The sequence below is a fragment of the Artibeus jamaicensis genome, unplaced genomic scaffold, assembly GCF_021234435.1.
Source record: "Artibeus jamaicensis isolate MK-2021 breed Jamaican fruit bat unplaced genomic scaffold, CSHL_Jam_final contig_1998, whole genome shotgun sequence".
Taxonomy (NCBI): Eukaryota; Metazoa; Chordata; class Mammalia; order Chiroptera; family Phyllostomidae; genus Artibeus; species Artibeus jamaicensis.
The window spans coordinates 13,338,281-13,364,082 of record NW_026521407.1 but is presented as its reverse complement, the minus strand read 5'-3'; the positions used below and the strand labels follow the sequence as shown (position 1 = coordinate 13,364,082).

Below are 25,802 nucleotides of genomic sequence, written 5' to 3'. Positions count from 1 at the left end.
GGGCTGATAACGTAGGAGACACTGTGAAAGTTAAAAGTGCGCTATAGTAATTCTTAAAAAGTATTTATTAAACATCTCCTGGGTTTAAGTGCACTACTGCAGAGTACAGAGATGAATGAGACAGTCCCTGCACTGAGCTCCTACAGGGTAATTACAAATAAAGTCCAGAAAAGTATTACTTTCACATCTTAAAGATTTTATTTATTTATTTAGAGGGGAAGGGAGGGAGAAAGAGAGGGAGACCGTCTATCGGGGTCTCTCACACACCCTGCCTGGGGGCCTGGCCCACAACCCAGGCATGTGCCCCGGCTGGGAATTGAACCAGCAACCTTCTGGTTTGCAGGCCAGCACTCAATCTACTGAACCATGCCAGCCCCCAGGGCTTACATTTGTTCCATTGCAAAAACTAGATAATCTGGAATAAACTTATTATTATAACAGTGGCTCAGGATGTTGTAATAAACTCTGTTGAAGTTGAACCCACCTTGTAACCTAATAAACCTCTGAAAATACTGTCTAATACCTGATTAATCCCTTCTTCCTATAACTGTCCATAATGGTGTAGCTTAACATCTCAAGTTAACTGTCTGACTATGATTTTCAGACTTGCTTTAGGTAGGTCCTGTTATTTTTGTTTATTTGTTTCCTAAGGCAATATTTGTTATAAAGCAAAGCAGGTGTATCTGTGAGGTCTTTTTAAATTGATAGTTTTATCTAGTGACCTGGGATTTTGGTCTGCTATTTTTGACACATTTCAGCCCGGTTTGTAGGATTATTTCTTTAAAAGCTTTTAGGCACATACTCATAGCTCTGTGTAAATTCCTTTATCTAAACACAATTGAGATGTGTGGTCATAGCAACACTACTATGTCAGGAATGTGTGCCCTCTGAGTATATTTTCACTCGTATGTAGTTACTATCTGCTCTTGTTTGTTCATTTATTCAACAAGCATTTGCTGAGTCCTTACTGTGCTAGAATTACTAGGTCTCAGAAAAATAAGATGCTATCTGTCATTATAACATATATTGGCAAAATTAGTGCCATGTAGAATGTACCACTGTTCTGGATAATCAGAAAAGGGAAGGATCACCTTTGACTTCAGAGGGCTGTTGCCTGAAGGAAGCTGTAAGCACAGGGCAGGGGTGCATCTGCAGTGTGCAGGGGAAGTTCAGGAGGTGGCATTTGTGCAAAATCTTAAAGGACTGCTAGACTTCTAACAGGTGGGAAGTTCTTTCGGAAGGTTCTTTGTTCTTCACCATCTGAGGATGAATCTCAGTGGCTCTTACATCTTTTTAGTTGCATTGGAGTACCTTTCTTACGTTACTGTTACTTGCCATTTTTCCTTCTAGCCGTTTTCTAGTGTGGTGTTTTGTTGCCTGTGTACTTGGGGAAATGTATTGCCATAGTTTGTAGTGATCTCTGGGGAATGTTTAGTGAATATATCTAGGTTTTTCCTTCTTTAAAAAACTGTCTCAGAATATGAACCCAAAATGTATATTTGGAGGCTTTTTTAAAAAAAATGTACAGATAAGAGTTCTTGTATAATTTTATGCATTGAAATTATTGAAGTTTTTTCTTATTATCATTAGTTGCATGACTGTTTTTAGAACTATGTTTGCTCCTGTAGAAAAATCTGAATGTTTGGAATATGTGCATTTCTGTATCAAATCCCTAAACATAGTGTTTCTCTTCCAGATTATGTCCCTATTGGCCCTCGATTTTCTAATCTGGTACTACAGGCTCTTCTTGTGCTACTGAAAAAGGCTCCTCCTCAGGTAAAAATAACACAAGGAACATCTACACAGAGTTTCTCCAGTAAATTGCTTATAACGGTGCAGTCTCTCTAAATAAGACGGTTATCATAAATGTATGAAATTCTGTTGAGGGATTTTGAAAGGTCATCTGGTCTGGCCTTCTGTCTCAAGGTAAATGATTTTAACAATCAGAAGATTTTTATTCCTTTTCTGAAGAGTTCAAAATCCCTTAGTTTCGGTTAGTATTCTGTTTTGTTTTTTAAGTTCCTCTATCATATTACACATCTTCACCAGCCCCTTCATCTCCTCTGAGAGATTCTATTAATGTGCAAGGGATTTATTTGTTCCATTTATCGTTTTATTGGTGTTTCTAAGCATTTTTATTTGGGGAAATGTATTTTCTATAGGCATATTTTTTTTAATTTTCCAGGTGAATTTGAGTTATTTCTCTTCTGACATGTGGCATATCTAAGGAGTGAGTTTGTAGTGAAGATCTTGGTTCATGTGGTTGCGTCTTTGCTGACGTGGCTACTGGAGACTGGTGGTTTTGATTGCCCAACACATTTAAAACTGACCTATGAAGGCTGGTTAAACCTGTTACTTATGTAGAGGCTACCAGAGCATATTTGGCTGTGACAAAAGACATGAATTCCCTTGATTGAGTCTGTGTGCTGTAACCTCAAAGAAATGCTAATCAAAGACAGATACAAAGGGGTTAAGTACTAATTTGAAAGACATCTTAATGCCTGTGTGGGAATCTCATATTTGAACATAAAAATTAAAGTGTAGGGAAAACACTCAATATTAAGCTGGTAAATTTGATTTTAATTTAACAGTAAAATTGTGTGTGTGTTACACCTAAAGGAAAGGACTTGTCTTGATGTTTTAGGGTTTTAAAAGAATTTCTAGAATAGCGAAAAGAAATATAACCTACAACAACCTTGAAATTTTACTACATAGTTGCATTGTAAAAGGATTTTTTAAAATCATCTTTCTATAAACTGTATCATTTCCAATAATTAGAGTTTATGCTTCTACTAAGGCTAAAGTTAGAGAAGTGAATATTTTTCCCTCCTCTGATTTCTTATATATATCCAGTGTTGCTAGAACAAAACAACTCCAGTATCTAAATATATCATATGCAATCGTTTCTCGGCCTTTTGGCTAAGATCAAGTGTAGTGTCTGTTCTTATCAGCTTAAATATATCATATGCAAAAAAATTCTTTTTTATGAAGTCAGCACTTAAAAAATTATGAGATTGGGAGACTTTTTCCAGGCATTTAAATTTATTTCTTGTAATATTAATTTTTTACCTAAAAAGAATTTGTGCTGAAAGTTATTGGGGAGAGGGAAGAATAATTTTTCAATGGTATTTTTCAAACCGCCTGTCCTTTACGTTGTTGAATACTAAACACCAGGGTTAGGATTACTTGTAACCCAAAATAGATACTAATAGAAATAAACAGGACAGGATGGATAACTGGTAATGACAAAAATATAATAATAAACATTTTTTAAAGAAATAAACAAGACCTACTAACAAATGATCTGCAACATTTTAATTAAACCCTTAGGAATAACTGTTCTGTTTTATAAAAATAAAAAGATTTTTGAAGAGGGACATTATCCTATGCTATTCAAAAATATAGATATTTTAGCATCTCCTCATTGCAGTGGGATTAACTATTTTTTACTGTTGCTTAGTTTATATTTGGCAAGGCATGATCAAATTGAAAAGGTTAAAAAATAAGTTCAAAGGCCAATAAGCACATGAAAAGATACTCAGCGGCATTAGCCATCAGGAAAATGCAAATCAAAGCCACAATGAGATACCACTCCATGGCCACTAGGGTGGCTGTATTTAAAAACTCAGATAATAAGGGTCAAGATGGAGGCATAGGTGAACATGGCCCGCCTCCTCGCACAACCACAGCAAAGACTACAACTAGACTACAAAACAGCCATCACCCAGAATTGTCAGAAAATCAAGCTGTATGGAAGTCTGACTACCAAGGAATTAAAGAAGGCACATTCATTCAGACAGGTAGGAGAGGCAGAGATGAGAACACAAAGAGAGATGCAGAGATGAGGAAAAATGGTCCCATACCTACGGGAGGTGAATGAAAATCAGGAGGGATACCTCAGGAGCAAGGGATCCCATCCCCACACCAGACCACCCAGTCCAGGATTCCAGTGCCAGGTAACTAAGTCCCCATAACTTCTGGCTGTAAAAATCAGTGGGGGTTGGAGCAGCAGAAGAACCTGTGGGATTCTCAGGAGTCTCCTCTTAAACAGCCCACAACAGACTTAGGACTTACGCAGACTCAATCACTCTGGGCTCCAGCAATGGAGAGCGGCAGCTGGAAAGGCACCAGTAGCAAACGGGAAGAAATTGAAGTATCTGACATCAGGGCGAGTGCCTGAAGACAGCTTCCTTCCAGACAAAATTCCAGTGGCCAAGCAGCAGCATTGTCCCCTTTCTGAGCCCACTTCCACGTGGAGCCACAGAGCAGCAACACCATATCAGAAACTCCAGCCACCTGGTCCACACAGGTTGCTCTGCCCAGGTCATTACCTAAGGCTCCTCCTCATTCAACCTACTGGCACCCTTTTCTGCAACAGGCCACACTACTAACACAGGAAGTCAAAGCAGCTCTGCCTCATACATAGACACAAACACAGGGAAGCTGCCAAAATGAGGAGACAAAGAAATATGGCCCAAATTAAAGAAAGAACAAAACTCCAGAAACAGAATAAAACAAAATGGAGACAAGCAATCTAACAGATGCAGAGTTCAAAATACTGGTTACTAAGCAACTCACGGAACTTCAACAGCATACAAAAGACCCAGGTAGAAATGAAGGTTACACTAAGTGAAATAAATAAAAATATATAGGGAACCAACAGTGGAATGGATGAAGCCAAGAACTAAATCAATGATTTAGAACATAAAGAAGAAAAAAAATCCAAAAAAGCAAGGCTAGTTTAAGGAGCTTCTGGAACATCTTCAAATGTACCAACATTCAAATCATAGAGGTGCCAGAAGAAGAGAGAGAGGAAGAAACTGAAAACTTATTTGAAAAAAAAAATGAAAGAAAACTTTCCTAATTTGGTGAAGGAAATAGACATACAAGCCAAGATGCACAGAGAGCCCCAAACAAGGCTGACACTGAGAGGACCACACCAACACACATCATAATTAAAATGCCAAAGGGTAAAGATAGAGAAGAGATAGTTACCTGCTTAAAAGCAGGAAGAGAAAAGGAGATAGTTACCTGTAAAGGAGTTCCCATAAGACTGTCAGCTGATTTCTCATAAGAAACTTTGCAGGCAAGAAGGGATCAGCAAGAAGCATTCAAAGTAATGAAAAGCAAGGACCTGCAACCTAGGTTACTCTACCCAGCAAAGCTGTTGTTTAGAATGAAAGGACAGATAAAGTGCTTCCCAGACAAGGTAAAGCTAAAGGAGTTCATCATCACTAAGCCATTATTATATGAAATATTAAAGGGACTTATGTAAGAAAAAGAAGATAAAGACTATGAACATTAAAATGGCAATAAATTCACAACTATCAACAACTGAATCTAAAAAAACAAACTAAGCAAACAAGCAAACTAGAAACAGAATCATAGATTTGGAGATCATTTGGAGGATTATCAGTTGAGATCGGGAAGGAGGAGAATGGGGGGAAAGGTGCAGGGATTAAGAAGTGCAAATTGGTAGGGACAGAATAGACAGGAGGATGTTAAGAACAGTACAGGAAATGAAATAGCTAAAGTACGTATATGCACCAGCCTTCAAACCAAAGGGTCACCCATTGGGTTCCCCAGTCAGGGCACATGCCTTGGTTACAGGCCACATTCCCCAGTAGGGGGCGCAGAAGAGGCAACCACACACTGATGTTTCTCCTTCCCATCCCCTCTCTCAAATAAATAAATAAATAAATCTCTTTTTTTTTAAGGACTTATATACGTGACACATGGACATGAACTAACAGGGGGATTGCTGGAGGGAATGGGAGGTACCAGGTGCAGGGAAGCAAAGGGGGGAAAATTGGGACAACTGTAATAAAATAATCAAAATATATTTTTTAAAAAGCCAGATAATAACAAGTACATATAGAGAAATTGGAACCCTTTACTGCTGGTGGGTATATAAAAATTGTGCAGTCTTTGGAAACTGTCTAGCAGTTTCTCAGAAGGTTAAACATAGTTAGCATATGACCCAGCAATTCTACTTCTACATATATACTCAAAATAAATGAAAATACATGCCCACCCCAAAGCTGCTAGAGGAATGTTGATGGCAGTATTGTTCAGAACAGCCAAAAAAATGAAAACAAACCAAATGTTCAAATAAAATGAAGTGTGCTATATACGATACATACAATGGAATATTACTCAACAATACAGAGAAATGAGTGCTGATGTGTGCTACAGTGTGGATGAGCCTTGAAAGCATTATGCTAAGTGAAAGAAGCCAGTCATAAAAGACCACATATCACATGATTTCATTTATACAAAGTGTTCAGAATTGGCAAATCTACAGACAGAAAGTAGATTTGTTAGTGGTGACTGGTAATTGGTATGGGTGTTCTTTCTGTGTGATGAGAATGTTCTAAAATTGATTAGAACGTGTGCTGGTGGTTTCACTTATCTGTGCATATACTGAAAACCAGTGAATTGTATGTTATGTAAAATATATCTCAATAACATGGTTACCAAAAAAAAGGGGATGGTTTCAGAAGCTACTTAAATGATGAAAGGAGAGTTACATAAAAAGCTAGAAGTAAGGAGTAAGCACCCAAGGCACCTGGCCCAGCTTGGGAGAAATCTTAGAGACAGGGATTGGATCATTAAAAAGGGATGTGAAAATTTGTTACTTTCAGGAATGAAAAGGAAGGCTATAGGAATACATGCAAGTAAGAGATAGATGTGGTTGCTTTAGTGGTTGGAAGTGGCAGGGATTCTCGTTTAAGAGAATACCAGCCTATCATTAATCAGAGTTTGGTGGCTCTGATCTGGACTGCTAAATGACCTCCTGTGTAAGTGATTCAGTGGCAGAAAAAATTAATGTTTGAGATATTTCTTGTTGGCAAATATTTAACAAAAATTAAAATATGCTTTCTCTGTATCACCTTGCTTTTTAAAATTAGTTTGTATTCTCTCAGGAAAATGAGGGAAAAATTTCAGGCTAATCAGTGTCAAGACTGTTTGTCATTCTAGAATCGGAATGCTTAGGTTTTTTTAGATATTTTCAATTGTGTGAATTTGAATATTAAAAGTGTATGAATATGTAGAAATGCATAGATGGTAGAAAGCTATTGTTTTATCGCTATCGAGAAACAGATAAGTTGCAGGCATTTTGCTTTGAAAAAAGGAACCCTACATATATACAATAGGGTAATCATATCAGTCACAGAATCCTTAATTCTGCGTTTGTTGTAATTCCAGCTTTCACACAGAAAAATTGTGAGCGTGTGTGCACACGCTCAAATAAAGGGATCCCTTCAGGGGCACTATGTTGTTCTGTATCAAGATATTCTCTTTTCTATTTCTCCCCTCCCCCACTCCCCTCCCTCGTTGTAAATTGGCTTATTAAAATGGGTTCACAAGCCTTCCTTTTTTCCCTTTGTGATTGCTTGGGTCTTGGATTTTCAGTGTGGGACTAAAAATTCAAGTCAGATTTCAGTTACTAGGATAATTTTCTTTGAATTTTAAATTTTTCTAAGTAAATGCATAGATTTTTAATGAATCTGGTATTCAGTGGATTTGCTTTAAATGTAGCTGGAGGGTTAATTTCATGATTGATTTATTAGCCCTTTGAAAGTATAAAAAGTGGTATCTGTAGTTCATGAAGACTGAAAAACATCATCACATTTTGTTTAGCATCTTTTTAAAACCAATTAAAAGCTTTTCTAAAATGGATTGAACAGGAGAAAATAAAACATGTTCCCTAGGTCTTTATTCCAATCAAGTTTCCCTGTGTTCTGCAGGAGAAGAGATCGAGGGGGGATAGAGAAATTGAAAAGGGCTGTCCCAGCAGGGAGCCGCGCCGGAGAAAAGGGCTGCTCTGAGAACTCAGCAGCAGCAGCTAAGAAAGCTCCCAGCCTGCTTCATCTACATGCAGAGTCACACAAGGCATGGGGGTGCTCACCGTCACCACAGAGGTTTCACATGTGCTTCCCTGCTGATTCCTGTGAAAAGCTAACAATTGGCTTGGAGGGTAAAAGACCACTGCAGCTCACCCGCCCGAGCTGGACGTACAATCTGCCCAGTGTTAGGAAATGTCCGGCTTAGCGACGAGAGGCTGGAAGACACCCCTCCTTCCAGCGAGGGTCCTAAAGCCGGCTCTTTTACTTGATGACACTGGGGCTCTTTTCAAGTCGCACAGATTTATGGAAGTTGAGGGGAATGTGCTTTTCACCATCAGGAGGATGAAAGCCCTGGTCTTAATGTCAAGGAAGCTGCAGTAGAGAAGCGGCAAGGCCAGGTGAAGCATCCCACAGCCTGCCGCGGCAGCGACTTTATTTTCCTGGTAGATTGCTTCTGGGACCTTCTTTTTTGGGTGGGGCTGGCGGGACACAGGATAAAGTGCCTGAAAAGAAACTCCTTGGGTAAAATGACGTGACTTCCCAGTTTCCTCAGCAAGTGTGAGAGTAGTTAGGCCCATTGACCTGAATGCTCTAATGCTGGGTTTACACTGGAAATCACATGGAAGACCACGTCTGTGTGTGCCAGAGCAGACTTGTTACTGATGGAGAGCCACGCCTAGTTCACGTCAGCGCTTCCCAGCCTCTCTCAGGTCCTGGCATACAGAAGACCAGCACATTCGATGTGGTCCTCGGGTAGTGGCGCGGGGCCGCCCACAACCGCCAGAGGGGCAGCCGCCAGCCCAGCCTTCCCAGGGGCAGACGAGGGCTGATGACTTAGTCCACCGGAGACTCACGTGCGGCATACCGGTTTAAACTCTTCGGAAAATGTAAACTTTTACAACAGAAGATCACTCTAAATTCACAGCAAAATTGCAAACGTAGAACTCAGACCTAACAGTTGTTAGAGTTTTAGCTAAAGTATAAAGTTGAAAAAAATAACTCCTCATTGCCCTGGCACATTTAATAAGAAAGAAGTGGACTTCAGAGCTGGGGTGGGCGCAGTGTCCGAACCAAAGAGAAACTGTTCGTACACGCCTGCCGGGAACCCAGCAGACATGCTTGTTTCCCCATGGATTCACTTTAACACGACCACTTTCTAGATGAGATTGCTTTTTATGTAATCCTTGCCCCCCATCCTCACACACTCTTACTTCAGAGATGTTATTAGGAAGTCTTGGTAATATTAAGCAACTCTTCAAGCCTAGGGTTGCTTTAGCAATAAACAGATAATAGAAGAGACTCCAGATTGAGCAGGCCTAAACACGAGTATCTTCCCATCTATCTGTTCAAAATTAACCCTGGCTAATGACTACAGTGTGACTCAATAAGCTACGTAACTACTTTAGGAAAAAGGTTTCAGTCGCTTTGCCAGACACATTCATCGTAATCACTGATGTCATGGTGACTCTTGTATTGGACTTCTTTGTTGTGAAAAAGCTCTAGGATGCTTGACTATTTAATGGCCCGATTTCTCCATTTATGAAGTCAGTAACATGAGATAGCTACTATATCATATAAAATTTTCTGTAAATATACTTTGCTTAGTAGTAGCTTGTCCTATAAAGTTCTGTGTAGATTGAACTGACATAAACAGCTGCGCACTGCCTAACAGCCTTTTGGCCTGCGATGGACCGCACACACCACCGTAGTCCCGTATGGCTGCAGTGGAGCTGAAAAGTCCCTGTCGCCTAGTGACGTCACAGCTGTCGCATAGAGGCACAGTGCATCCCTCTCGTGTTTGTAGTGGTGCAGTGTGAACAAACCTGCAGTGCTCCTCGCTGTATAAGAGTGGAACTCATACAATCACAATTGTAGGCTCCACCGGCCGAGTGTGTGTAAGTGTGCTCTGTGCTGTGCACTGACAAGACCCCCGTCGAGACCTTTCTCAGAATGCGCTCCCGTCATTCAGTGGCACGTGACTGTATGTGTAGAACAACTTCAAACACATTAAAAAAACAGCAAAAGAAATTGGGTGAGTCCTTTTATAAAAACATAGCTACAGATACTTGCTGAACAAAACCATGTTTTCAAAATAGGATGCTTTGGTAGAGCATGTCTTCAATAGATATTAATGAATACAAGAAAGTTATAAGATATATATATATATATATCATTTTCATATAACTCAAAATTAAACATCCCAATTGTAATCATCTGAGAAATGCTGTGGTCCTGAGACCGAATATTCTTTCACTGCCAGAATGCCTTTATCTAGCCCTGTCACCTTAAATGTATTACCATGACGCAATGTCAGTGGTAGAAAGGTGTTGATTGTGGTATCATAGTGTTCTATGGGGCCACGAACCTCATTACGAGGGCCGTCTCTGCAGAGGTCACTCTCTGTGTTGGACTTGGAGTCAGAAAACCTAAGACTGAGTCTCAGCTCAGCCTCCTTCTGGCAATATAACCTTTGCCCTTTGTGTCCATTTCTTCGTCTATAAAATGGGGTAATTCCTCCTGCCTTAGCTACCCCAGTGAGGGCTTTTCTTCCTTTCTTTTAACCTATTGAGGCTGTACAGATGATAACATTTGTTGAGTGGACATTCTGAAAATGGTGATTCTTAGCTACATACAGAACAGGTGTTGGCAGCATAACTGGCACAGGAGTTAGAATTCAAAGAGTCAGCTATGGATTCAGGCTCTTAACTTCTGAACCTCACTTCTCTCATTTGTAAAACAGAAACAACAGGAATATTTAAGTTGGGAGAATTAAATAGGATAAATCTTCATTGCAGTTCTTTGTAAACTGCAAAGCACAGCTCAGTTATTAGTTTATCGTTCACGTCAAAGAAAATTCTCAGTCTGTCTCCCTCACACACACACACACAAATACCTAAAACCAGCAAAGTGACCAGCCCCTGTCAAAGAAGCGCATCTCCACGGGCTCCTGCTAACGAGACCAGCCCTGGAACTGTCAGCAAGAAGAGCGCAGCAGCTTTCTTTTTCCCTGGAGCTGCCAGCCGTCTTGCCCCTGCCCACTCTGCCTCAGCCAGCCCTGGGGCGAGCGGAAGAAGGGGCCAGTTTCTGGAAGAAAAGGGGTAATCATCGGAAGGGAGGACGGGGAGAAAGACCAAGTGACAGCAGACGAAAAGCTCTGGCCACCCACCTAGTGACCTACTATCTATGTAAACCGGGTCTATGTCAGCAACTGCCTGCATAAGTATCAAACCACCTTGCACTTAATCCTCAGTTATTCTTATGGTGCGATTTCAGTTGTAAGGAAGGAAGGACTGGAGCGAGTGTGCCAGAGCGTTTTTTGTGGTTGCCTTTATGTGAATGGCCTCCAAACTTTGAACACATACTCCTACTAGTAAAAAATATTTTAACTCATCCTCCCAATAGTTTAATTCAGCTATTACTTTATAAGATAATGTTCATTTTAAAACATATACACAGAAGGAAATTTTTTAAAGAATGAAATTAAAAATAAAACTGAAAGGCAGATCTACTATTTCTCAGTCCTAAAGACAACTGACATGACTGAGCCCTCGGCTAGTGTGGCTCAGTGGACTGAGCACCAGCCTGTGATCCAAAAGGTCGCCGGTTTGATTCCCAGTCAGGGCACATGCCTGGGTTGCAGGCCAGGCCCCCGGGGGGCTGGTGCGTGAGAGGCAACCACACATCAGTGTTTCCCTCTTTTTCCTTCCCTTCCCCTCTCTCTAAAAATAAATCAATAAATAATTTTTTCAAAAAAGACAACGGCTATGACTTAGATGGTAGGAATATAGGTGATTTTTTTCTGCTTTAGTATTTCCTGTGTTTTATAAATTTTCTATAATAAGAATTTATTACTTTATGGTTTGGAAAAATAAAACCAATAGGTATACTATTATTTTCATTTTTAACTTAGCATACCTGTCAAAATTCTTTTATTCTAACCCTTCCAATTAATTTGCTATGTGACTGACTTATGTGAACCTGCCTTTATCTCTAAGTTCGTCTATGCATAACGTCTTTAACCTTATTTACTCTTTTAAGGCTGATTTAATGTAAGACACCCTGTGGGCCTGAAAGTAAAGTGTGCAAGTGCCTCACAACCCCACAGGTGTCCTTGGAAACCCACCTGGCATTCGGTTCAGGGCTGGGCTTCTAGTCTGAGCGTATGACCATTGAATGCCATTGTGACTAAGGTTGACAAAGACAGATGGTGGCAGTTGTATTAAGTTTCCTGGAAGGAAGATGGGAAGTTTCTTTTCCTCCCAAAAATATTTCTTTTGACAGGCAAGTCTGCAGTATTACTTTAAGGAATACATGCTTTTACCAGGATGTGCATTTGTTCCACACGCTAGAAATACGAAGACGAATAAGACACCGTCCCTGCCCTTAAAGAGCTCAGAGTCCAGGACCACGTGTTGAGTTGTGCGGTTTGTGCCCAAGGTCGAGTGCCAAGGCGGGGTGGACACCCAGCCTGCACCCTGCTCACCAACCGTCCCGGCTCTGGTGTGGGGCAGAATCTGCCCTGAGTAGGGTTGCCAGACTTAGTAGACTGAATATAGGTAAACATTTCACATTTCAGAAGGACATCAAATAATTTTCCAATGTGAGCTTAGCCCATTCAGTGTTTGGGGCACACACCAGGGCTTTATTTGGCAGCCCTGTGCCTCAGGAAGAGGGGAGGGGGCGCCTTTTTACTCATACGTGGTGCTGGGCTGTCGGGCTGGGGGCATGAGCCGTCATGTGCACCCAGACAACTGCTTTTCTCTAATTCATCCACCGAGGAGAGTGTTCTTTTCTCTAATCCATACCGAGGCTAACTGGTGACCCTGTCAGATTCCAGTGAGGGAAGCATGTGTAAGCGTGATGTGTGTAGTTAGGTTTTATAAGTTAGGTGGGGTTCCAGTGGAATGTAAAGGAAATCGTGGTCCACTTTACCTGAGAAAATCTGCACATGTTTCACAAGTAGTAGTTCTGATCTTGGTCTTGAAAGATGAGAGAAAGGGAGATTTCTCAGGGCCGTTGCACCATGCTAAGGAATTCTAGCTCGGTAGCAGTAGGGAGAGACAGTGAAGGATGTGCTACGCCCGAGTCAGCAGATTTGTTATTTACATACTAACCGATACTTGGGACTTTAAGGATATGTTTCATGTACAGTCACTTATCTTAGGTTTCATATGGCATATTCAGTTTCACTGGAGGGAAGACTAGGAATGCATGAGAACTCAACGGCTCCATTTTCTCCCAATGACTGAATCTTAACCTCTTTAAATATTAATTATCTTACTTTAGCCTTCTTTATTTGATTTGATTTTTTATTGAATTTATTGGGGTGACATTGCTTAATAAATTTTCTGTGTCAGGTAATATCATCTGTGTATTGCATTATGCTTTCACCGACCCTTTAGCCCTTTTTAAAAGGAAAAAATGGCGCCCTGGCCAGGTGGGGTACGTTGTCCCACACGCCAGAAGGTTGCAGGTTCGATCCCCTGTCAGGGCACGTACAGGAGGCAGCTGATCGATGTTTCTCTCTCTCAAATCAATAAGCGTATCCTTGGGTGAGGGCCTTTTTTAAAAAGGAAATAATTGCTACATATAGTTTGGCGTCTGAAGCTAAGTGTCGCACACACTATATTAATGAGTACGGATCGTCATCCCAACCATAATTGGCCAGGTCAGAACATCGTCAGTAACAGGAAGAGCTGCTACAATGTATCGGCCGCCATGGTAGTCAGTAAGTGCAATGTGCCGTTTTTGTCTTGTTTTGAATTTTTGGACCTCTTCTTGTTTTTAATGGTTTTGCTGTGAGTTGTACTAGTTCCTGCGTGTGGGAATTCCCCCTCCTGATCTGCTGCTTCTGGTCATCTGTGAGGGAGAAAGGCAGCCACCAGGGCTCAGGAGTTGTTTGTGACGGGAGAGGCAGTGGCCTGTGCCGAGAGCTTCCCCGTGAGCATGGCCACGCTACCACTGATGTGGGCCCCGTCCCCATTAAATAGAAGAAATGGAAGTGTTACTTTTCAACTGTTGGTGTTTAAAACATTTTGTTTAACCTGAAAGGTCTTTTTTCCTGCTTTTAAAAGAAAGAATATTTTTGTGGGCCCCTCAAAGTCTTACAGGCCCTTGCTACTGATGGAGAAGTCGGCACTCCCTGAGGGTAGTCCCCTGAACCTCACTTTATTTTGTGTTTTGTGTTCAGTCCTAGAAGTTCAAGGATTTGTGCGTACTCCCTGTGTTTTGACTGTGTTCTGGATAGTTGAAATCGTTTGGCAAAGTGGCCTCCAGAGAAGTGGTGTGGTCACTGGGCACGTGGGCCGTGTGTCCTGAGAGGTGAGGGCCTGAAGCAGTGAGCTGGGTCGTTCAGGGTCGAATGAGGGCCAAGTGTGGGGAGCAGGCAGGTTCTGAAACCCCTGGAACATAAGAGATGATTGCAAATGGGCAGGAACTCTGGGAAGCATTTTAATAAAGAGGAATACCATGGATGAAAAGAGCAGAGGTAGAAATTAAGTAAAGAATCAGAAAACTGACCTGACAGAGCAGAGGGGTCATTTCAGGGCATATCCAGCTAAAAGCTGAGAGAAGGGGGAAGCAGTACTGTGGGTGCCGGGCCCAGGGCTTTGGCTTCACCACTGGGCATCTGGCTTAAGTTCCCGTGAGAGAACATGTCTACAAAACTATTCCTTTGGCACTGAGTATTCTAAGGATACAACTTTTATTTTCTTAATTTCTTTGACCTTTTCTTCTAAGAGCTCAGGGATCATAATTTCTAGGTAATATATCCCACCTAACTAACTCAGAATTAAGGATCAGTGATTGCTGATGTGAGTTAAAATTACGCAAGTAAGCCCTGGCTGATGTAGCTCAGTGGATTGAGTGCGGGCCTGCGAACCAGAGTATCGCGGTTCGATTCCCAGTCAGGGCACATGCCTGGGTTGCAGGCCAGGTCCCCAGTAGGAGACACATGAGAGGCAACCACACATTGATATTTCTCTCCCACTCTTTCTCCTTCCCGTCCCCTCTCTCTAAAAATAAATAAATAAAATATTAAAAGAATTTAAAAAAATTTTTTTTTAATTACGCAAGTAAGAACAGTAGGCAGCAAAGCTCAGTGGGATTTCAGTGAGGCCTGAACTCAGTTTCCTCTCCCTCCCCGATATAAAAGCTTCAGGCAGATCACTTCACCTCTCACCCCAGGTTTCTCAGCTACAAAATAACCGACAAGGGAGGAGGGAAGGACCAAGTAGCCTTTAAGAGCTGCTCCAAGTTAAAAATCTGATGACTCGGTATCTTTCCATAAATTGCTACTAAAATATTCTTTAGTATTACAAAGTGGGCCGCTCACCTATAGTAATTATTTACAATTATTTAGGTGAAGTTTCTCACTTTGCATCCAGTCTGTGCGGGGAGTTCCCCTCCTTATTGTCCTTGCCCTCCTTGCAGTGGTTACAAAGACAGTAGACTAGGAATTTGCTTCAGGGGAAAAAATCTAATGGAGAGTTTAAGTATAGTTGCCTGCCTAGTTGTAGCGTGATTTATTTGAAACATCCTTCCTTTGGTATTCAACTGAAACATTTAACTACCCCCCCAAAAAAGTTGCAGACATCTGAGCGTGAGAAATCAGAAATGCAAGTGGGACATGCAGAAAGGCCCCAGCCCCTCCTTTCCCTGTCCAGACTGCTGGTGGGTTGTTGTTGTTTTTGTTGGGGGGGGGTGATATTTTATTTATTTATTTTTAGAGAGAGGGGAAGGGAAGGAGAAAGAGTGGGAGAGAAATATCAATGTGTGGTTGCCTCTCATGTGCCCCCAACCAGGGGGACCTGGCCTGCAACCCAGGCATGTGCCCTGGACTGGGAATAGAACCAGCAACCCTTTGGTTCACAGGCACATGCTCAGTTCACTGAGCTACACCAGCCAGGGCTGGTGATTTTTAATGGAAGTCAGTTTTTTCCCTTGGTTTGGGGAAACTGAGACTTGTAGGAGATGCTTAATAATACTTGTTATCTCACTAGCTTAAATTAATGGCTTCCAATGAATCTTATCTTTCCTCTGTTAGAGAAGTCTACATTATCTAAGTGGTAGCTTAACTATTTACTGGTCAGTTCATTAACTAAAAGAAAGCTATAACAGCCTTTGCATCTACTCACATTGTAAACAAAGCATACATGCTATTCATTTTAGGTTATTTTCTTTAAAAGTTGTTGCTATTGTAGCATTCAATACTTGGGGCTCAGAGTACATTTTCCTGTTGAACCCTTGAAGGTAGAATGTGCATTGTCCCAGGGCCAGATGAGAGGATGTGACAGCGAGTGATCTGCTGCCCTCGAAGCCCATGCCGAGATCACCATTCATTCATTCAACTCAAGTTCATTAACTTTTACCATGTGCCAGGCTGGCCCTGAATACATCGATAAAACCAGACAGATGTCCTGCCCTTATGAAGGACTAGCAATAAGCACAATAAATAAGTAGAGACAGTAAATGAGTAAAGTATTTAGTGCATTAAAAGGTGGTTCGTACTGTGGGGACAACATCAGGATGAAGGAAGGTGAGGAAGGGGGCATTGCAGTTTTAAATGGGGCTGTGGGGGGCTATGTAGGCCTGTGGAGAAGGTGACATTCAAGCAGCACCTCTACTCGGAGGGAAAGAACATTCCAGGCGGTGGGGGGTGGGGGACCCGGGGAGTCCTGCGTGCTAGGCATTCGGTGCCAGGAACTGCCAGCACATGGATGAGTGGAACATGGCTCCTGCCCTCACGGACTTGACAGGCTGGAAACAGGAAATGCAGCAATAAAGTTGTTCAGTAGAATTGTTAAATGTCTCTACTGAATCATGCAAACTAAGTAAAAAATGTGAGAAATTATTCCCATTTCAAAAATGAAGCTAGGGTAAGTGACGGACTGAACCACCTCTTACAGAGAGTGTTTTCCATGCCCTCTGCCCAGAGCTGACTGTTCCCTCAGTGTCGCTGCCTCTCACCGAGGGCCCTCACCCTCACCACTGCCAGGCTCCTCCTGGGGGTGTTTGATCTCTAGCTTCAGCCCTGCCTGGTCCTCAGTGTAACCCTCTTCAAGCTGAAGACTGGTGTTCTCATCTTCCCCTAACACAGTGCACCTGGGCCCTCTGGGCGAACGTGCTCTCTCAGTGTCTTTTGCTGCTAGTGTCCCAATGTCGTTGGGGAGGGAGGAGTTCCCAGGTGCCCCTTCGCTCGCCCACTGGGCTTAATGGTATGCATTCTTGACGTCCTAAGTAAGCAGAGGACGATTTTTCAGGTTCCCCTCAAGACCCATTTGTTCAAGCCCTCACTTCCTTTCATTCTTGCCTTCAGTGACAGTAATGGCAAAGACCCCCTCCCGCAAGCATTCTTCACCTAATGCTTACTCTGACAGGTACGAGCAATTTTTAATCCCATTTTTATGGCTGAGGAGGAGACAGGTCCTGAGTTCAGTAATCTAGCCAGAATCACACAGCTGTGGACGGTGCCGCCAGTCCTTTTCCTGCTGCACCGAGCCACCTATCTACCCGTCAGGGGCCGTGCTGTCTCCCTTGCTTTCTGCCAGGCTGGGCTTGCATTGAAAAGGACGCCATCTCTGAGAAGTACTGGGGAAGGGTGCGGACCCTCCTGGAGTGCTTCCTCTTAGAACCGACATGGACCTGGTGCGGCAGCTCCCTCACTGGCCACCAGACCATCCTGTGTGCAGCCGCCAGGATCAGCTTTCTCTTCATCATGCTTCTTCCTCCTCAGTCTTCCTTTTATTGCTGCCGATTCCCGGTCTCTCTAAAAAGGGCTCCATGACCGGCCCTCAGTGCTCTGGCTCAGCTGCCCGCACCACCCACACAGGATTGAGCAGCATCAGAGCCCTGTCCCTTCTCCTCTGGGGGCCTCCTCTGTGTCAGCCTCTCTGCATTTCTACAGGAATCTTCTCAGATGACCCCACTCCAATGAAACTGCCCACATGCTGTGTCCCTTCAGCCAGTATGAGTTTGCACTTACTGATGGGTTACTTGGTAGTGGCCCCTGAATATTTATGTGCTCTTCCCGGCTAAATTGTAATCACTATGAAAGCACAAACCAAATCCCATCACTCTGTAAGTACCTGAATGCAAAAAATTCCTGTTCATGGTCTGATCAACTAATCTATTTTATCTTTTACTTACTGGGCTTATAAACTCTTAAGATTCTGAAGTTTTTCACAATTCTAGCAGTCATAAAATAAAGAGTAAGGCCTCCAGCACACAGTAGTTGGGAGTTGCACTTTTAAACTCCTTAATCCATTTCAGGATCTCCAATTGTTCACAGTTAATTCTTCTTCCCAAGGGTGTATTACACTTGCTCTGCATTGAATGATACGGAAAGAATGGCCTTTCTTTACTGCATAACTGACTTTACTTTTGTTCACAGGTTAAAATCAGCCCTTCCATTTCACTGCAGTGTTATATTGGTGGCATTTTTATTTAAGAAGAAAAAAAGCTTTCTTCCATATGAACTTTTGTTACAAATCAGTTTATTAGGGCCCATCAATGGGCAGGACTTATGAAAGGGTGTGGATTATCTGGTTAGTCCTTTGTGCAGCAAAAGGCTTAGACGCTGCTTAGTGCTCAGCTCATTCTTCCTCATGGAAAGAAGTGTTGTTTTTTGTTGGTTTTTTTTGAAGGATCAACACCTGACTGAGCCCTGCCTTTTTCATGGTAATGTTTTCACCTGAGTTGCTTCTTATGGCACCAAGAATTAGTTAACTAATACTTATTTAACCTTGGAACAATGCTCATCATAATCCGATTGGCAGATAGTCATTTTATTTAGGCCCTTTCTTTATTGTAGTGGGGCCAACAAATCTCAGTAAAGAGGATGCTGGGAACAAATTTTCTCCCCAAATGTTCTCGCTCTATTTCTTTTCTCCCCATCAAGGGGCATGTTTTGGCACAGTGGACTTAAGACTGGTAGCCACACACTAACAAGTTGGACTTACCCTCTTGGCTTGAGCTCTGAAACTTGTATTTTTAAAGCTGGCCTTCCTGTCTTATGCTGCTGGCATAAATGCCATTTATAATGGGGTTTATTATAGTAACACACTCAGGGCTGCTTTTTTGTGATAAAGCTGCCTCATGCGCATCATCACTCCACTAATTAATATACAAAATGACCCAGCATAATTTAATCATTTCGTAATGTTTTTTGGTGTTTTCTTAAAGATGATGCTTTACAAGTCAAGGCCTGAACTTGCCTGGGTTGTGACCTCTCTGCAGTGTTTGCAGTCTTGTTAAACAAAAAGAAAAGCAAAACATAAATTAGCATCTCTATTATAAGTTGCGCTACATTTCCCAGTCTTTCAACACTCCAAGGCCAGTCACTGGTAGCTAAGAGAAGGGTTCACAGAGAACATGGCAGTTCCAGCTTTCTGGAAGGAGTGGGAGCTTCCTCCCTGATGCCCTCCCTCCAGGGCCCTCTGTGCGACAGGAGCAAGGTGGGGGAGCTTGAAGTACAGGCTCTGGAACCTTAGAAGCCTAAGGGGAGAAAGAGAAGTACCACTTCCCTTTAAGTGTGGTGAGGATGTTCTAGTCTGTGTGGCCTTTGGCATCTATTAGCCTTCAGGAGTGTGTTTCTAAGTTTGCCCCTAGAATTCAGGGTTGAAAAGTACTTAGAGTGTCGGGTAAAAGAACCACTTCTCTGTTTCGGTAGATATTTCTCAGTCTGTGTGTGTTCATAATTACCCTAACATCCCAGGTTCTTTTTTTTTTTTAAGGTTTTATTTATTTATTTTTAGAGAGAGGGGAAAAGAGAGAAAACAAGAGCAAGAGAAACATTGATGTGTAAGAGAAACATTGATCGTTTGCCTCTCACATACCCCCAAACCAGGGGGACCTGGCCTTCAACCCAGGCATGTGACCTGATTAGGAATCGAATCGGTGACCTTTCGGTCTGCAAGCTGGTGCTCAGTCCACTAAACCACACCAGCCAGGGCAACACCCCAGTTTTTGTTATTTTGCCTTTGGACTTATGTATTTCTGCACCTTCTGGCTTCAAATATCCTTCACCTTCATCGTCCTAATCAACCTACTCAGTCCTTAAGACTCAGCTCAGGAATCACATCCTCCGGAGAAAAGATATTCCTCTGTTTCCTGTTGACATCCTGTGATAACGTCACTGCCTTTCCACACTGTATTGCAATGTTCTCTTTTGCATCTGTCCATAGATACAAGGTCTGTTCCATATTCATCTAGGACACAGGTGGCAAAGACAAGGCCCACAGGCCAAATCCGGCCCTCCACTTTGTCTTATCCGGCCCAGCACCTTGTTTCTACCCGGCAGCAACGCCGAGCTCCCGCTTAACTGTTAAGGAGTAGTTATATTTATACAACCCTAAAATTACATTCGGCCCTTTGAAGCCAACGGCGAGGCTGACACCCCTGCTCTAGGAGCTGGTAAAGCTCCGCGGATAATGTGTTTGATTTGTAGCTACTTGATTTCTTCACTCGTAATAATGACTTCCCTTCGTCTGTATCTGTCACGGGTATACCTCTACCCCGTAGACTTTGCACAGTCACCTGATATGCCAATCATTCATTATACCAGAAGGTCTCAGCTTTGTTTCTCTGACGTGTCCTTGTGGGGGTGTCACCCACTCCAGACACAGTACGATGGACAGGAACAGTGAGCAGGACTGAGACAGGCCAGCTCGTCTTAACTGACAGTGGTCGTATGACGCTTACAAAACCCAAATTGAAATTGTTTTGGCATCTTTTCTTTAATTTGGCAAAATATTTTCCTGCGTTTATTTTAATTTCCACATAATTATTTCCACATTTATTTTAATATCCTGAATTTCTAAGATCTGCGAATACATTTAATGATTATATTAAAAGCTTATCTATGGAATGAGTGTGTATAAATCTAGTGACATGAGTTTAAGATTTATTCTTCTTCCATTTTCCAAGTAAATTTTTTTAATGTGTTTTTCTTCATGAAGAAAAGCAGCATACTCTTCTGGATTCTGGCTCTGGTTTCCATTCCCAGCTCTATCTTTTATTAGTTGACCTTGAAAAAAATTACTTATTTCTGTGAGATAAAACTTCATCAGTAAAATAGAGATAACGCTAATACTTAATTCTCAGGATTATAATGAACATTAAATGAGAGATTGCAAATAGGAGCAAATGAAAGTCTCCATGTTGGACGGCAAGGTACTCAGGCCCCTCCCCCCATCTACTTCTAGTTCGCTGGAAACTGGGCTTCACAGTCCTCCAGCAGGGGCTCGGAAGATTCTTCTCTGGGAAAATATTTATGCATCCTGACCTTTGAGGGACCCCCAAGAATCAGCCAAGTCTTATCTGATCATCCTTATCCTTTAGTGAAGCCCTCAGACTCAGAGCTCCCACTTATTAGTTTAACTCTTAAATGTGATGAGTTATCAAATAAAGATATACTCTTAAGGAAAAGCCTCCAATGAACAAATAGGAAAAAACAGACTCAGAGGAAACAGACAAAGCAGAGAACAGAAGAAAACACTTTTTAAATCTGTAGTATCCACAGAGATCTAAAAGTAGGGATTGTATCCACAAAATAGGATGAAATAAAAAAATTCAAGAAATAATATAGAGCTCTTAGAAATAAAAAATATGATAGAAAAGATTAATATCAGGGTTGGAAGATAAAGCTGATGCTAACCTAAAAAAGTATTAAAAATAAAAACCAAGAGCAAAAAAAAGGAAAGGAAAATTAGAAGATTACAGGTAGACCAAGTATCCAACTAATGGAGGTTCTGGGGCGGGGGGTGGGCACAGGGGGAAGAAAATGAATGGAAGGAAATGAAGAAATTTCATAGAACTGAATTGGAGATTCCAGTTTAGAAAGGACCCATCTAATACCAGCAGAATGAGTAAAGAAAGACTTATCTCAAGGTATATAACTTTGAAATGACAGAATCTAGGGATAAAGAAAAGTTCCCTTTAAAATTGTATTTAAAAAATAAATTAGAAACAAAGAGTCAGAAAATCAGAATGGCAGAAGTCTTCCAGCCGATAGCACTGAAAATTAAGGCTGTGGAGCAGGGCCTTCAAGATGCTGAGGGGAAGGACCTCTGGCCTGGCTGCCCACACCTGGCCACACTATCAAGCGTAAACAGTGTGTACAGTGTTAAGGGTGTGCTAAAGGCATTTCCAGACATTCGAGGAAATGTTTGAATTTTTACCTCTATTACATCAAATTTCTGAGGAAGCCTTTGGAGCAGATGTACCACAGAAAGAGAGAATTAATGAAGAAAAAGGAAGGCTAGGGAACGGGATTATAACAAGAGAGAGGGAAGTTCCAGAAATGCAGCTGTAGAACAGGCCTGGAGAGCAGTGGGTTCTGACTGAGCCCTGAGAGCAGAGCCCCGGCAGGGAAATGGCTTGGGTTCCCTCCCGTGTCTGAATGCACTGAAAGGGTGCTCGCGGTTGTGTGTTTGGAGAGGAACTTGCGATAGGTGCCTGGTAAACTAAGCAAAGCTGGGAAATGGCAGTTAGTAACTCCAGTGTAAGCACAGTGTTTCCCAAGAAAGGAGGTTAATACTAAACTACATGGCTTAGCTATAAATCACATTTATATAATCATAATAAATATTGAACATAGATTTAACCAAAAACTGGAATAACTATGTTAGAAGCATGAGAAAGATATATTGGTGTTGGGGGGAAGGGGGGCAAGTAAGTACAAAATTAATATTAAAAAACCATTTTCCATACTAGGAAGTTAATAAATAATATTGAAAGCTGAAAAACAAAAATCTTAAAATAATAGTGCAACCTTGTTATTTAAAGACAAGGAAGTAAGTACCAGGAAGAAGGCTAAGAGAATGGCCTCTGGAGAGAGGAGGCCAGGATTGGTGGCATAAACTTGGTATAGTTTTTAAACATCTTTTGGTGTATTTCGGGATGGAAGATAAGAATTAAATTTAAAAATATTAAATAAGACAATTACGTAAAGCACTTAATACCATGCCTTTCATAGTTAAGTGTTATAGAACATGTAAAATATTATTATTACCCTACTCCTCAAAATCATAGCAAAGCTTTGCCAAGTGGGTGAACACTGACTTCATTCATTCATTTCATTTTCCCAATTCCCATGATACACACACCATGTTGGCGGTGAAGTGAACTACAAACATGTACTGAAGTGTCTTGGCTTGTACATCTCCCTGATTTACTAAGCCATTATTTTATAGACATGAGTGAGAAGAAAGTTGTTGCCTCTTTCTAAATCCTGTTCCAAAGAAGTGTTGCTTTTTCTGAATCATGTTGTTGATTCTTCTCTTTTGATTTCAGGAGGACAGTTCTGAATTTTTTTCTCTCTTGCCATTTACATTTCTGAGATTAAATAAGTGGGTATTGTTCAGGCCTACCCTGTCAAGTGTTCTAATCAGCTTTATCCTGTGCATTTCCCATGCTTTCTCTCCGTGACCAGGGCCGCAAGCTTCTCATCATTGGGACCACGAGCCGCAAAGATGTCCTGCAGGAGATGGAAATGCTCACCGCTTTCAGCACCACCATCCACGTGCCCAACATCGCCACCGGAGAGCAGCTGTTGGAGGCTTTGGAGGTGAGAATGAGTCAGTGGATTGCTCACTGTGTATAAGAAAGGACTTGAGGCTGGAAATAATGCGAAGGGGTGCCAGACATCACACCTGGTGTTTAGTTTCTATGTGAACCTAGAATATGGGGCCTGGGCTATACCTCCGGGTGCTTTTAGGAATTAGAGGAAGGAGAGATGACTATCAGTGAGAATGTATTTCCCACTTCTTGGCATGGGCAGCACACAGGCTGCCAGGAATGGGTGACTCTGACCAGCATGAGCGATCCATTCACACAGGCGACATGCACCAGAAACGTGGGGGCGGTGGCGGGGGAGGCCATGTGCTCTATATGGAAAAATTAGTTATTTGTAGTAGCTTCTATCCCCTTCACTTGTATTTATTTAATGAATTAGAGCAATGATTAAAACCTTTAGGAACTTCAAAAAAGCTACAGAAGTAAAAGCAACTGATTCATGAACAAGTTTATAATACAGAAATGTTTTCTTCAATACTTTTAAGGATAACAAAGTGTTTAATTTAAAAAAATTTAAATCTTTATTAAACTTTTGATTGATGTCAGTATGTACAAGTGACTTGATAAGATCTGTTAGAAAACTTTATCTAGTGACTTGTTCAGCGGTGGTAAAGGCTTCTTAAAATCCTCAAGACCCATAAACTTGGGGCTACTCCCAACAAAGTGGGAATTGTTTATATGATGAATGTCTGCAGGTTACCTGCTCATGCAGCTTTCATGCCACAGTTGGGGAGAGAATTACAGTTAGCCTGCTCTGACGCATACAGGTTTGTTCCTAGAAAGGAATGTTAAACATTTTAACTGATATTTATTATGGATTGGAGCTATTTTTCCCCCCAGCAAATATACCTCTAAATTATATTGGAGGCCTATAGGAAAGCAGAATTTAGAGTATCAATTTTCACTTTCATAACTACACCTAATGGGTTTAGGAAGGTCAGGTTAGATTTTAAAATAGGAAAGAATCCTGTCAACTTGAACCGGACAATTAGTCTTTGTCATTGTTTTTTTAAGGATAAGTGTGAAAATTAACTAGTGTTGTTGATTCACTCACTATAGCAGTGCTTTCATTATTTCTATTGTTTTGGTAGCTTTTGGGCAATTTCAAGGATAAGGAACGTACCACAATTGCACAGCAAGTAAAAGGGAAGCAGGTCTGGATAGGAATCAAGAAGCTGCTAATGTTGATCGAGATGTCCCTACAGGTAAGTCACTTCCTTCTCTGTGTGGTTCAGACACAGAAGCTTTATGTGATGCCTACAGGTTTTATATTTCCTTTTGCTGAAGTTCTAATTTGTTACAATTTTTTAAGACTTTATTTATTTATTTTTAGACAGAGGGGAAGGGAAGGAGAAAGAGGGGGAGAAACATTAATGTGTGGTTGGCTCTTGCACACCCCTACTGGGGACCTGGCCTGCAACCCAGACATGTGCCCAGACTGGGATTTGAACCAGCAGCCCCTTGGTTCGCAGGCCAGCGCTCAATCCGCTGAGCCACACCAGCCAGGGCTAATTTTCTTATATTATTTCCAAATTGAAGTTGATATTAGTAGCCTGAGATCAAACAGTAATTTATTGGTACTTTTCTTTCCCACTGAGAATTCAAAAAATAGAAGATTATTATAAAATTATTTTTAAGTTTTAACTAGAAAGGACTTCAAAGAGCAATTCTACTGCCTCTCATTTTAGCACTGAAGGTAGCATGTCCCACAGGCTGCCAGTGAGTTACCCGAGGTCTCAGCCAGTTGATGGAGAGGGGATGACATTACCATCAGAGGTCAGGAAGCTACCACACGTACACCAAAAAGGGCCTGGGAGACTGTTTTAGGGGACAGAGTAATCGAGTTTTGCAGAGGAGACTTGGGCTCTGTGTATGTTCCCCTGGCCTGGGCTCCTAGAAATTTCACGCCCACTACTGTAGGGTTCAACACCCACAGAAAACTGAGCCCCAAGCTGCTGTCTGGGCAAAGACAGATGAAGCTACTTTGGGACTTTCTCAAGTCTGCTGGCAACTTACCTTTCCTCATTTTGGAACTCCACCCCTCCATGTGCCCATCCTGTGTCTTCTTGTGCTTTTCAAGTTAGATAACAAGTGTGTCCTCACCAAGCTCTCTGAGTTCAGCGACCTTGGCTGACACTCACAGTGGAATTCAGGGCTGGACACAGAGCCCGGTGCTCAGTAAACTTGCATTGAGTGAGTCTCTCCCAGGTCCGAGGCTACCTTCTGAGCATGTGCATCACGGCGCAGTCCTGCCATTGGTCATTGAGCAGTGGGTGGCAGAGGTGAAGTTTCAGTTACCCCCAATATAGGCTCTTACCACTAACAACTGGAAACACAAAGTGAATGCTTTTTCATCTTTGCTGGTGAATTTATTTTAAA

At 41.8% G+C, this 25,802-nt stretch overlaps 1 protein-coding gene and 1 pseudogene across 2 annotated transcripts in view; both read left to right on the top strand.

The window, feature by feature from the left end:
• The window catches only part of NSF (N-ethylmaleimide sensitive factor, vesicle fusing ATPase), a 137,575-nt gene that overhangs the window by 107,693 nt on the left and 4,080 nt on the right, over positions 1 to 25,802 (top strand). For both annotated transcript variants that reach the window (XM_037163648.2, XM_037163649.2), the window contains exons 17-19: positions 1,697 to 1,776; positions 23,281 to 23,415; positions 24,515 to 24,628. In XM_037163648.2, the coding sequence (XP_037019543.1) occupies positions 1,697 to 1,776; positions 23,281 to 23,415; positions 24,515 to 24,628 (329 nt within the window). The remainder of the gene's footprint in view (positions 1 to 1,696; positions 1,777 to 23,280; positions 23,416 to 24,514; positions 24,629 to 25,802) is intronic.
• Positions 2,900 to 3,028, top strand: LOC119062716 (uncharacterized; annotated as a pseudogene).